This window comes from Enhydra lutris, unplaced genomic scaffold (assembly GCF_002288905.1).
Source record: "Enhydra lutris kenyoni isolate GAN:26980312 unplaced genomic scaffold, ASM228890v2 scaffoldscaffold61, whole genome shotgun sequence".
NCBI classification, from domain to species: domain Eukaryota; kingdom Metazoa; phylum Chordata; class Mammalia; order Carnivora; family Mustelidae; genus Enhydra; species Enhydra lutris.
This window is the reverse complement of record NW_019154145.1, coordinates 4,852,631-4,865,378: the sequence shown is the minus strand read 5'-3', so window position 1 is coordinate 4,865,378 and position 12,748 is coordinate 4,852,631. Positions and strand designations below refer to the sequence as shown.

At 55.2% G+C, this 12,748-nt stretch overlaps 2 protein-coding genes across 2 annotated transcripts in view; one reads left to right on the top strand and one right to left on the bottom strand.

Annotated features, from left to right (window-relative positions):
- Positions 1-1,279, bottom strand: part of LOC111158603 (F-box protein, helicase, 18) — a 49,071-nt gene extending 47,792 nt beyond the window's left edge. Inside the window, exon 1 of the mRNA XM_022520739.1 lies at positions 1,243-1,279. Coding sequence (XP_022376447.1) covers position 1,243 — 1 coding nt within the window. The 5' untranslated portion in view covers positions 1,244-1,279. The remainder of the gene's footprint in view (positions 1-1,242) is intronic.
- Positions 1,280-1,725: 446 nt separating this feature from the next.
- LOC111158634 (ankyrin repeat domain 16) lies at positions 1,726-12,473 on the top strand. Its single transcript, XM_022520799.1, has 7 exons — positions 1,726-2,442; positions 5,029-5,249; positions 6,648-6,690; positions 9,184-9,292; positions 9,604-9,765; positions 10,603-10,681; positions 11,784-12,473. The coding sequence occupies exons 1-7, from the start codon at positions 2,123-2,125 to the stop codon at positions 11,939-11,941; spliced, it is 1,092 nt and encodes a 363-aa protein (XP_022376507.1). The 5' UTR covers positions 1,726-2,122; the 3' UTR covers positions 11,942-12,473.
- The last annotated feature ends 275 nt before the right edge of the window (positions 12,474-12,748 follow it).

The window sequence follows — 12,748 nt, the reverse complement described above, 5'->3', positions numbered from 1 at the left end:
TTCTTTTTAAAAACAGGGGAACTGGAGACATAAGGCAAAAAAAGGTGGGGTCTTTTGTAATTAGGATGGGGCTGGGGGGCATGAGCAGCAAAAAAAAAAAAAAAAAAAAAAAAAAAGTTACAAAATGCTCAGCTTCCACTGGCACCAAACGAACAGCCACAGTAAGAGCAATGTTGGGCATGTTCTAAAACTATGCATTTCAAAATACTTTTATGCCTACCCTTCACTGAAGTGGCAAGATATAATGGAACAATAATTCGGGCAAAGCTGATATTGGACCCACTTCTGTCTCCAGTGCCTACCTGTATTAATCAGTAAATTAGCCAAATTCAGTCTGCTCATTAGTGAAATGAGCTTGTTTGCATGGGTCCACACCAGAGGCCTCCTTTCCTTTTATCTCCCTTAATTTATGGGAGCGCAGTGCCAGACCCCAGCAGGCACTCACTAGGTGCCACCGTCCTTTGTTCCAGAGGACTCTATTACCTCTAGCTCCACGGGAAAATCACTAACTTCTTGAGGCATCCATTTCCCTGCCGGTAATGATGCCTCGCAGGGCTGTTTGCAGATTAATGAACGACTCTGTAAACCATACAGCGCAACACAAAATGTAAAACCCAACTGCTTCCCGGCCTGGTCAACAGTAGCAACTTTGGGACTGAAAACACCAGGAGGTCTGAACGACTCGCACCCGGTGACACCTGGCTAAGAATTCAGCACCTGCCTTAGTCCCTCCCATCACCCCATTCAGCTTGCTGAGACCTCAACATTCTCTGCACAAGCCAAGCTCAAGGCCTTCCCACATCACCCTGATTTTCTTAATAGTCAGAGAAGGGGGACTCCGATGAGGGAGTCGGAAGAGGACACGATCAAATGACTCGCCCAAGGTCAAAACACCAGGGTAGAAAAGGAAATGCCGGCTTGTCAGCCACGGAGGCCACGTCCTCCGTGCCTCCTTCTGCAACCGACGGGGAACGACCCGCTCCCCGCTTCCCCCGCCGCAGGACGCAGTGTGGGGGCGCCCCCCGCCCTCCTTCGTGCACGCCCCGCCGAGCCCCTCCCGCCCGGCCGCCCGCGGCGGACCCGAACTCCTGCACCGCTGCGCTCGCCCCGGGCCCTCACGCCCCCAGCGGACCTGCTCCCACCCCGCGAGGCCGGACCCCCGCTCAGGACACCAAGAGCTTAAGTGTCCACACGGCAGGGCCCCGCCCGCGCGCTCCCTGCCACGTCCGCGGCCTCACGCACTATGGCGCTCCGAACCCGGCCTCCCTCCGCCGCCGCCGCCGCCGCCGCCGCCACCGCCGCCGCCGCCGCCGCAGGGCCCGGGCTGCCCGGCCTCCCAGTCCCAGCGTCCCCAGGGCAGCGCCAGCCGGAGCAGGCCGCGGGCTTCCTCCGCCAGCTCCGCCCTAGCCGCAGCCCCGGGAAGAGCCCGCCGCCAGGGCAGACGGACTGCTCGCACGTCCAATCGGAACGGCACGCGGAGGGGGCGTGCTGACGGACTGCTTCAGCGACCAATAGGAGCGCGCGCGCCCAGGGGGCGCGGCTACCGCCAGCGGGCCCCGCCCCGCCCGTGCTTCCGCTGGGGCCGAGGAGGCGAGTGGAAACTTTCCCAGAGTTCCTCCGAGCTCCCGCGGACCGGAGGAGGGGTCGCGGAGGGGCGGAGGGGGCCGGCGGAGGTTGGGCGGGGGAGGGGCAGAGGGTGGGGACGCGCGGGGCCCCACCCCCTCCCTGAGGGCCGGCGGCTGCCCGAGACTTGAGGGCGGCGGTCCCGGCCCCTCTCGGGTGCCGCCCGGCGCCGGCTCCCCCTCCTCCTCGTCCTTCTCGCGGCGGGAGTCTGTCGGGGCCGGGCGGATCGTGCCGCTGCGCGGAGCGGACGCGGCCCCGGGCAGGCCGGGCGGCAGCACCCCTCACCCCTGGTGTGGTGCCCCCAGATGCAGCCCGGGCGGGCGGCCGCCGGCGAACGAGCCTGGGGCGCGTGAGCACGGCCGGGTCCGCCCCGCGAGGCCAGTCGTCCGCTGGAGGGCCGCCCCCGTACGGGGCCGCTGGGGTCGGGGCGTCCCGGGGACCGCGGGGGGCAGGGCTGGCGGCCCGCACGCCCCCGTCCCCCACACCCGCGCCGGCGCCCATGGCTGCGCGCGGGGACCCGCGGCGGCTGCACCGGCTGGTGCAGGAAGGCCGGCTGTGCGCCCTGCGGCAGGAGCTGCGGGGAGCCGGGCGCGCGGGCTGCGCGGGGCCCGCCGGGGACACCCTCCTGCACTGCGCCGCCCGCCACGGGCACCGGGACGTGCTGGCCTATCTGGTCGAGACCTGGGACATGGACATCGAGGCCGCCAACCGAGACTACAAGCGGCCGCTGCATGAGGCCGCCTCGCAGGGCCACCGGGACTGCGTGCTCTACCTGCTGGGCAGAGGAGCCGCGGTCGACTGCCTCAAGAAAGCCGACTGGTAGGTGGCCGGGTTCCCCAAAGACCCCCCCCCCACGTTCCCCGCAGAGTCACGGATCCCCGTGGACTTTTCCGCCTTGACACCGGAGCGTCTGAACCTCGCCCTGGAGGACAGATCAGCCTCTGCGAACAGCGGGGTACCCTTGCGGGGTTAACTGTTCCCAGTCCTGTTCGAAACCCTTTCTTTCCCTTTACGGAACAGTCTGGAACGCGATCGCACCGTGAATAGTCTGGGCTGCCTGCAGCGAGCCGCGCAGGGCTGGGTCATGACTCTGCCAGTAGCGTTGTTCTCACTTGTCCCTCTGGAGCAGAGGCTCAGAGAAGGTTGCGAAGAAATGTTCAGGGAAGCCCCGTGTGCCCCTCCCTCAGTCTCCCCCAAAGTTACCGTCTCACACCTCTACAGTGCAGTACCAAGACGAAGGAACCGACATCGCCACAACCCGTGTATTTTACCGCTTCCAGGACATGTGTGTGGTTTTATCTCACGGATAGCCTTGCGTGAGCAGGTCCACAGACGAGACGTTCCGCGGTTACCATCATGCAAACCAACTGCACTTTGTTAGACTTTTGTTGAGACATGATGTCACTTGGGAGACAGTACCACTGTGTGGGGCTCCTGGAAGTGATGACATCCTAAGAGTCATAATGTAATGAAGTTCCTGCCTGCAGGTGATTTCTTTTTTTTTTTTTTAAGATTTTATTTATTTATTTGACAGAGAGAGATCACAAGTAGATGAAGAGGCAGGCAGAGAGAGAGAGAGAGGGAAGCAGGCTCCCTGCCGAGCAGAGAGCCGGAGGCGGGACTCGATTCCAGGACCCTGAGATCATGACCTGAGCTGAAGGCAGCGGCTTAACCCACTGAGCCACCCAGGCGCCCCCTGCTGGTGATTTCTGATCTGATGTCACTATGAACCCCAGTGGCTACACAGATAGTTAAGTAATGTGCTGTCTTGCCTGCTGGAAATGGGGGGTCAGCCCGCTTGATTGAGCACAAGACTGGTTTTCTTCTGCTGCTGGTGAACTAGTCTAAAGACCATTCCAACAGACATAAGACCTCATACCTGGCTCAGAACAATTCTGTGGCTAGGGGACTGGCCTCTGCAAAAAACCATTAAAAGAGGCAACATTCATTGGAGTATGCATGTGGGAGGTGTAATTGCAGTGTAATTGAGTTGTTTTTTTTTTTTTAAAGATTTTATTTATTTATTTGACAGAGAGAGAGATCACAAGTAGGCAGAGAGGTAGGCGGGGCGGGGGGGGGGGGTCAGGCTCCCTGCTGAGCAGAGAGCCGGATGTGGGGCTCAATCCCAGGACCCTGAGATCATGACCTGAGCGGAAGGCAGAGGCTTAACCCACTGAGCCACCCAGGCGCCCCGTGGTGAGATATTTTTGCCTGTTCTCACCTTTCTGGCTTTCTGCAATACCTTCCCTGTTTTTTTAACCATCCTGCCTTGCTCAGGATTTATTCCCTCTGTGAAGTCCTTCTGGAAGATTCCAGCCTTCATTTATCTGGGTTCCTCCCTCTTAATTTCGCATTCACTCTCCTTACTACATCCCCCCACCAAAAATATTGGTAATTAGTTAATATCATAGAAATCTTAGAAGACAGATCCTAGATGCGGCCTGTGGGGTCTCCTAGGTATAGTGAGTTCCTGCTGTGTGCCTGACACAGGTCCTAACCCCAGGAATCAGGAGGTAAATAAAACCTGCCCTTGCTTTCTGGGAGTTATGTCTCCCATGTTTTGCAGATGAGAAACCAGAAGCTCATGGTATAGAAATGTCTCACCCAAGATCATTTATGAAAAAAGGAAGGCTAGAGCCACTTTCCTTGTTATTAATGTAGTTTATTCCCATAATTGTGGACACAAGACAGTTCAGAAACTCATTATAATCACACTGTTCCATTTGTGTCTCCAAAGTATGCTCCTCGAGGGTAGGCACTGTATCAAATGTTCTTTTGTAGCCTTTTTTCAGCACACTTTAACTAATAAACAATTACTGATTAAAGTGAATGGAGTAAGTGCAGCAGAGTACCTTTTACACAAATATTATTCAAGACGGGGCGCCTGGGGGCTCAGCCGGTGAAGCGTCTGCCTTCCCCTCAGGTCATGTTCCCAGGGTCCTTGAATAGAGCCCCACCTCGGGCTCCCTGCTCAGTGGGGAGCCTGCTTCTCCCTCTACCCCTCCTTCTGCTTGTGCCTGCTCTCTCTTTCTCCCAAATAAATAAATAAAATCTTTAAAACATGTATTATTCAGGACAAACTGTCCATGGTTTTCATTAACTCAGATTGTCTCTGTCTCAATTTGGTCCCATCGTTTAAACTGGTCTGGAAGCAGGTTCGCCTCCTCAGTAATGCCCTCCTGCAGGCACACCTACATCCTAATCTCTTTCCCTTTCTTATTTCTCCCAGAGCCTCATGGTGGCCAGAAAAGTTGCCACTCCACGCAGATTTGCTGCTTCTCAGACCCCTGAGTCCTCTAGGTTTTCCACCTCTGCCAAGGGCGTGTGCCTTTCTGAACACCCAGCCGCGCACTCATAATGTCTCAGCTGCCCTTCCGTCTGACAGTTTCTCCTGATTGGCCTCAGGACTCCTTTGATGATGGCCTGCACAAGGAAGAATCTGGAGGTGATCCAGGACCTCGTGGAACATGGCGCCAACCCACTTCTGAAGAACAAAGATGGCTGGAACAGTCTCCACATTGCTAGCCGAGAAGGCGACCCTCTGATCCTCCAGTACCTGCTCTCCGTGTGCCCCACCGCCTGGGAGACGGAGAGCAAAATCGGGAGAACGCCGCTGCACACGGCAGGTATGGCCGGGAGCGCTGCAGGGGCGCAGGCACAGGTGCGCAGGCCGCTCCCCCGAGCCCGCAGAACGCCTTCTAGTTAGGGGCACCCACAGGGCTGCAGGGGTCTGCGAACTCGCGGGCCAGGAATAAGAGCAGCTTTGGGGTATTTCGGCGCAGAGTTTGCTCCTGCGGCTGATGGAACGTGGCCCATACATGCTCTTCTTTCTCGTATTCGTGTGTCTCTGTCCTGTCCGCCCCGATTTGTTGGAAAGCTCATTCTGTTCTTCACTGTCTTTGACCTTGGGCAAGGGACTGAGTCTCTTAAGCAAATGTCCTCATCCCCAAAATAGTGATGACAGTGGTGCCGCGCCACAGGGTCGCTGTACAGGTTACGGAGCACGGTGTATCCAAGTCCCTTGACACACACTGAGCGCAGAACAAACAGGTGTGGCTCTTTCCAGGATCACGTTTACGTTGTCACTGTTGCCCGCAGGAGGAAAAGAGGCAGTCTTTCCCTGTATCTTCACCGATACCTACCACAGTGCTACTCCATTTAAATAAATCTAGGAACTTGTAATTGAGTACCTGCCTGAGTGTCTTTGACTTATGTAGTGATGATGTCAATAAAAATGTGGGATACAACTATTTATCCTTAAATCTGATTTATCTAGTCATAAATCGTTTTAAATTAGTGGAAAGCAGAAAGTGCTGTGATGGAAGACAACACAGATAAAGACCTCAGGAGGCCAGGTCAAGAAGTATAAAAAGTGATCTGTAGCCTTCTGGATAGTACGTTGAATTAGAGTACAGGGCCTTGGTTTCTCAAAGCATCACTACCTGTGACATGATACAGTTTAGGAAATATTGTAGCTCCAGGGAGCAGTTAGGGACCAAGGAATTCTTTTTAAATCTTGATGGGTGAGTAGAAGAACTTTTCTCTGCTACGAGTAGTTTGACCAGTTCCCCTAGAAACAACCAGCCCCTAGCCATTCACAGAAGAGAGTGGAGAACAGATAGTTGAAATCTTTATTACTGAGTGTCGTTCTCTTTAGTAGGAGAATTACATTCCTCCTTATTTTGTCATGGATCATTATTAATATGTTGTACATTTCCTGGGCAAAAACTGACCAGCCCTAAGGATTTGCAGCACAACCATGGAGGAGAGTTTAGGACTGAGAATTCGCCATGGACGTGCTCACAAAGACAAGATAGTTGAGTGTTGGCTAAGTGCCTGTTAAGTGAAAACATCATCGTTACCAGTTACCTAGCTAAATTTTTATTTTTCTAGGATGGTAACAGTGTCCCTGATTTAATTACTGTTTCCCATAAGTCCTAGCTAAAAGGCTGAGGCAGAGAGAGGAGGAAAGAGAAGTTTTATGAACGCTCTGAACGCTCTGACTCTCCGCTCTCTTCTCCCAGCGATGCATGGCTGTTTAGACGCGGTGAAGGTGCTTCTCCAGAGGTAAGAACAAAACAACAAATGGACGAAAGGATTCACTAATTGTGACAGTTAATGTCGATGCTACAGGAAAAGCTCAGAAAAATAGCTCAGAAAGAAACTCAAGTACCCAAAGAGAGATGAACAAAGGACATAACTCAAAGAATATAAAACAAATATCGCTGAGTAACATGAGACAAGAAAAAATCACCCATGTAATTCGGCCAGTTTTCATATGCTCAGAGCCTCAGCCCCACTAAGCACTGTGCCGGATGCACAGGCCACAAAAGAGGCTGGCCGGCACGGGTCCCCTCGTGGAGCTCGCACACTGGCAGACGGGAGTCAGCGTTCACACCCTGCAAGCCCGAGGAGAACAAGGAGTCACGGGCTCCCTCCAGGAACATGTGCCAGGATGACCCAACTTGACTGGGAGGGAGGAATCTTGGCCCCTGGAATAGTCAAGCTATGATCTGAAGGGGGAGGCAGGGCCCCATTCCAGACAGAGGTGACAGTCCCTGTGAATGCTCGGAGCCAAGGGAAAGCCTGTGCTGTAGCAAACTGAAGGTCCGCGTGTGCGGGCGCCTCCGGAGCAACAGGATGAACAGGGCGCCGTGAGCAAAGGCTGACAGAGGGCGGACCCGGATGATGCGAGGACTGGAGATTTTGTTGAGAATACACTGTGCCACGGAAGGGTTTTAAGCAGAGTGGAGGGCGGACAGTAATAAGAACTTTGCATTTTTCAGAGATCCTCGGGTTGGAAAAGAGAGAGTAGATTGGGGGGGAGCAGGAGTGGGTGTCGTGAACGTCGGGAGGCCGCTGCAGTTCACCAGGAGAGACATGACGGTAGCTGGGCTAAGACACCGACTGTAGGGGTGAAGAGAAGGCCGCGGAGTCTTTAAGAAATGGAATCAGTGGATTCAGGTGAATCATTTGATCACGGGAATGAGGGAAGAGTCATCAAGGATGACAGGCTTCTCGCTGAGCAACTAGTGATGGTGCTGGTGCCATTTGCTGGGACAGAGAGCACTGGAGGAGGAGCAGGTTTGCTGGGAGGATGATAATTTCACTTTTTGATGTGATGAGTTGCGTGTACCTGCGAGGCCCCACCTAGAGATGTCGAGTGCCCAGCTGCAGACAAGATCCAGAGCCCATGGGAGGGGTATGAGCTGAGAAGCAAATGGACCTAGAAACATAGGACATCATGGACCTAGAAATGACGACTGAACTCACGAGAGCAGAAGAGATTATCTGAGCAGATACTGAGTAGTAAGAAGAGAACAGGACTTCACGCAGTGCTGTGAGGTAGCAAAGGTCCTAATGTGGGTGGAGAGAAGACAGGCCTCCATGAGGTCATATGAAAGCTGTAATTGAAGTGAAGAAGGGAGAACCAGGGGCCCCTGGGTAGCTCAGTGGGTTAAGCCTCTGCCTTCGGCTCAGGTCATGATCCCAGGGTCCTGGGATCGAGCCCCACATTGGGCTCTCTGCTCAGTAGGGAGCCTGCTTCTTCCTCTCTCTCTTCCTGTCTCTCTGCCTGCCTCTCTGCCTACTTGTGATCTCTCTCTCTCTCTGTCAAATAAATAAATCTTTTTAAAAAGGGGGGGGGACAGTGCTCCAAGCAGAGAGGATCAGCACATGCAAAGACAGCAAAAGGCTGGGAAGCTGGAGGAGAAGATAATGAGCAAAAAGAGGGTGGGAGAGGTAGGACCATGACAAAGGTAGAACAGGTGGGAAGAGGGACCCAGAAGGTACAATGGATAGGACCCTGAAGGGAAGAACAGAAGAAGAGAGGAGAGGTAGGAAAGGCAGAAGGTAGGTCAGGTAGGAGGCAGGACCAAGAAGGAAGTAGGACAGATAGGCTCACAGGAGGTAGAACGGAAGAAGGTAGGTCCACGTGGAGTTGGGACTGAGAGGAGGACCGGCGAGATGGCAGGAGATGGCAGGACGGGTAACTGTGAAGAAGGCAGGAACGGAAGGCGGTCCCACTGGAGGCTCAAGTAGGAAAAAGGACAGGGAGGAACAGGAAGGATAGGACAGTGGAGCAGGTAGGGAAAGAAAAAGGCAGGATGGAGATGAAGGTGGGCAGGTGGGTGGTAGGACAGGGAAGGTGGGAAAAGCAGGACTGGGAAGGAGGTGGGAGGAGGAGGAGGACCGGGAAGGAGGCAGGTGGCCCAGAGGAGCATGGGGAGACGAGTAGATGCCGCATTATCCTGACCCTGGGTTGTGAGGGTTTAGATTTTCCTCTGTGATTGGGTGATAAAGGTTTCAGGGAGGACTGGCCATAACCATGGTGGTCTGGTGGCCGTGAGAAGGGTTAGTAAGGCAGGAGCCATGGCGGGAGAAGTGGACCCAGAGCTGAGATTTTGGTGACTGGTCATGAGGGGGAGACGATGCCCATAAGCGGGGTGAGGAAGTCCGAGGAGGGGCTGAGTTTGGGAGCCAGGGACCGCACTCCGGTCTCCGTGGCGCGTGTGTGCGGCGGGGACCCGTCTGACCCGCCGCTTTGGGTTCCTGCGGCAGGGGCCTGTACGGAGCCGACCGTGCGGACAGGTGCGGCTGCACACCCTTCATGGACGCGATTCAGTGCGGCCACATGGCCGTGGCCAGGCTGCTGCTCGAACAGCACAAGGTACAGAAACGGCCCTTCCCGTGGGTCTCAGATCAGGGAGCACCACCAACGTGGGGTCAGTGTCACGGTGGGCGAGGAGGAGGCAGACATCCTTGTCTGGGGCCCCTGCGAGGGTCCCACGTGGGGTGTGCGGGGAGCAATTAGGAGGAGGAGGGCCCAGCACGCTGCTGGTCCGCAGGAGTGACTGCCGGCCGCCCGCCAAGGGTGCCATGGCCGGAGCGTGGCATCCTCCTTGATTGGCCAGAGAGACTGTGGGGCTCCACTGGAAGGTCCCGCTCCTCACACATGGCCTCCTCTCCCCGGCCCTCCAGGCTTGCTGGGCCATGCGGGATGCCCTGGGGATGCAGGCCATCCACAGGGCAGCCGTCACCGGGCAGAACGAGGCCCTCCGCTTCCTGGTGTCCGAGCTGGGCGCCGATGTGGACACCAGGGCCATACCCAGCCGCCTGACGCCGCTGCATTTCGCCGCTAAGGTTTGTCTCCCCGGGAAGACCTTCCCTCCGGGTGATGTGCCAGCTTTAGTTTGCACACACCCTTGTTCCGTATTCAGGAATAACGTTGTTTGCAGCCCTAAGAATCCCCCCACGTAAAGTCCTGCTGCTCTGTCCTTACACTAGATTCCAGGAGGGAGCATTTCGGCCGCGGACGCTCGCTGCTTACAGCCCAGCTTGGAGTGTTAGGAGTGTTTGGTGGGTCATCTTCAGCCGCACTGGCTGGCTGCCCCGACTGGCTTTCCCAGCAGCAGGAATAGTTATTTCCCTGTGAGTGGCACTCTCCTGTACCGCAGGAAGGCAGTGGAGAGATGAGGGGACCCACACCTGGCAGAGGCCATGGGGGAATGGATGGGAATCCCAACCGTGATTCCCTGTCTCTCCAGTCCTCGCAGCCTGGCCGGTTGGACAGGAATCCTGTCAGGTGACACGTGCTGTGATGTGTGTTGTGACGAGTGCCCAGGATGGGTCACGGTCTCCCTGTTTATCTTTGCTTTGAAATTCCAGCAAAGAGCGTGTTTGCTGGGAGAGATTCTAGAAGCACGTGTTCCGTATGATTCGGGATGTCTGCTGCTGACTGTGGTCATCGGTAATTTGGCCTACAGAGTAGACCCTCTGCGTTTTCATAACCACATGTCCCCCAAATCTGGATTTAACAGTTTACACTTGAACCTGAGAGCCATGTGGGTCTTCCTGTAGTTGTGAAAATTCCATTGTAGCAGCTGAGTATTTTACATAAAGTACATGACACGCATTAGTTGGTGTTGAAGGGCTCGTTGGTGTCCTCGTCCCAGGATAACAAGTGTATCTCACCCTCAGGAAGGACACGTGAGCACAGTCCAGGAGCTCCTGTCCTTGGGTGCCGACATCAACTCCAGAGACGAAAGGAAGCGATCAGGTATGGCTTCGTGTCCCGTGTGGCTGGGGAGTGACTAGTGATGGATGTGAACGACGCAGGGACTTGGCTGTGGAACACACGGGCTTTAGGCGATCCCTTAGCAGCTCGGCAGCCCGTCTTTGAACCAGTGCGTTTGCGAAGCTCTGGAAATGTCGCTGTTGCCATGGCAGTGGCGGGGCCTGTGCTGGTCGCTGCTGTTCTGACCATTTTGCACCATGACCACGTGTGCGCCTGGAAGCACTGGCTGGTGGATTCAGTGGCCCCTAGTTCAGATTCTCCCGAGGCCGTCTGTCTTTGGAGTGCGTTTGAAAACTAGAATCGCTATGATTTCTTTTCAAGATTTATTTATGTATTTTAGGTGGTGGGAGTGTGCAGAGGGAGAGAGAATCCCGAGCAGATTCCCCAATGAGCAGTGAGCCCAATGGGGGGCTCGATCCCAGGACTCTGAGATCATGACCAGGGCAGAAGGCAGACGCATAACCAGCTCAGCCGCCCAGCTGCCCCACTATAACTTCTTAAACGTGAGGCCCAGAAAGCTTTTCAGAGCTAATTCTTTAGACTCGGGTTAGAATAAGCCTCTGCAAACGTTGGGTGCACCACGGCACCTGACAGGCATCTGCGATGCTCAGGAGCCCCGTCCAAGGCTGCGAGGACAGTCCCTACGTCCAGGGACACGAGACTGTCTGCAGGATGCAGGATCCTAGGCTTTGCAGCACCAGGAACCTGGAGCCCTGATTCCCGAAGGGGAGCAAGTGTCCGTTTGCTCATCATGTCATTCTCATTCATGGCAACGTTTTTACTGACGCAGAGAATTCACAAACCTTTAAAATGGCTTCTGGGACATTTAAAGTTGCCTTTTCGTGAACCTGCTTCATTGCTTTAGACAAAAATCTCTTACATTCTCTCATTGGTTGATATTTTAAAAGCCATTTCCAACCCAGTCAGGTTAAAAAGGAAAATGCTCTGATCCCGTAGAGGCAGGGGCACAGGGAGGAATCGCAGAAACGTGGGAGGAGGATTGGTTTGGGGTTGTAGCCACTCGCCAGGCGGGCACCGCTACGGGGTCCTGCTCCAAGTCCGTGTGGCTTCTGTGTCCCCGCAGCCCTGCACCTGGCCTGCGCCGGCCAGCACGCGGCCTGTGTCAGGCTCCTGCTGCAGTCCGGGCTGAGCGACTCTCCGGACGCCTCAGGTGCCCTGGCTGGGCAGCTGGCTCGCCGCGCGGACGTCCTCCAGTGCTTCGGCCACTGCCCCGCGTCCTGAGGGTGCTTCTGAGCGAGGACGACAGGCATGGTGACCGCGTCCTGCTGCTGCTGTCGTCAGGATCCCCAGCCAGTGGGCTGTGAGGACGCCGACTCCCAAGCCCGGTGACCCACACGCGGAGACTTTTCGTGATCCCGATTTGGCTTTTTCTGCCCTTTGAGGGGAGTTAGGGGATGTTCTTGGAGTCGGTGTCTGGAGCCCTCTGGGAAGCAGGTGGCCCGTGTGACTGTAACACAGTATGAATTCACGTAAATATGTCACGTGTTTTGTGAGTAATGTCATGGGGGGAGGCAAGGGCGAGGATGTTAATGGTACAAGGGCCGGAAACATAGCTGGCCTGCTGCTTCCTTCCTTCCTTCCTCACTTCTTGGTTCATTACAGTGGTTTCGCTTTGGTTTTGTAGCCTGAAAGGGACGCCTGCCCAGACATACGCAAGGAAATAATGGAAATATTTGTACATTCTAAGCGCTGCTGGTTAAGCTATGTTTATTGTTTTGTGTTTTTAAAGATTTTATTTATTTGACAGAGATCACAAGGAGGCAGAGGCAGACAGAGAGAAAGGGGGAAGCAGGCTCCCTGCCGAGCAGAGACCCCAATATGGGGCTGGATCCCAGGACCCTGAGATCATGACCTGAGCTGAAGGCAGAGGCTTTAGCCCACGGAGCCACCCAGGCACCCCTGAGCTATGTTTTAATCTCGAGGTTACTTTCACTTAGTGGTTCTGCGTGGGCTGTCTTCAGATAATGAACACACCTAAGAGACGCAGCTGCGAGAGTCCCGGTGGAAGAATGGCGTTTGTTCTGCAAG

Excerpts from the sequence above, each read along its gene's own strand:
- LOC111158634 (XM_022520799.1), top strand. The coding sequence starts at position 2,123 with ATGGCTGCGCGCGGGGACCCGCGGCGGCTGCACCGGCTGGTGCAGGAA. Across the intron at positions 5,250-6,647 it reads AACGCCGCTGCACACGGCAG|CGATGCATGGCTGTTTAGAC; the intron begins GTATGGCCGGGA and ends CTCTTCTCCCAG. Across the intron at positions 9,766-10,602 it reads CGCTGCATTTCGCCGCTAAG|GAAGGACACGTGAGCACAGT; the intron begins GTTTGTCTCCCC and ends TCTCACCCTCAG.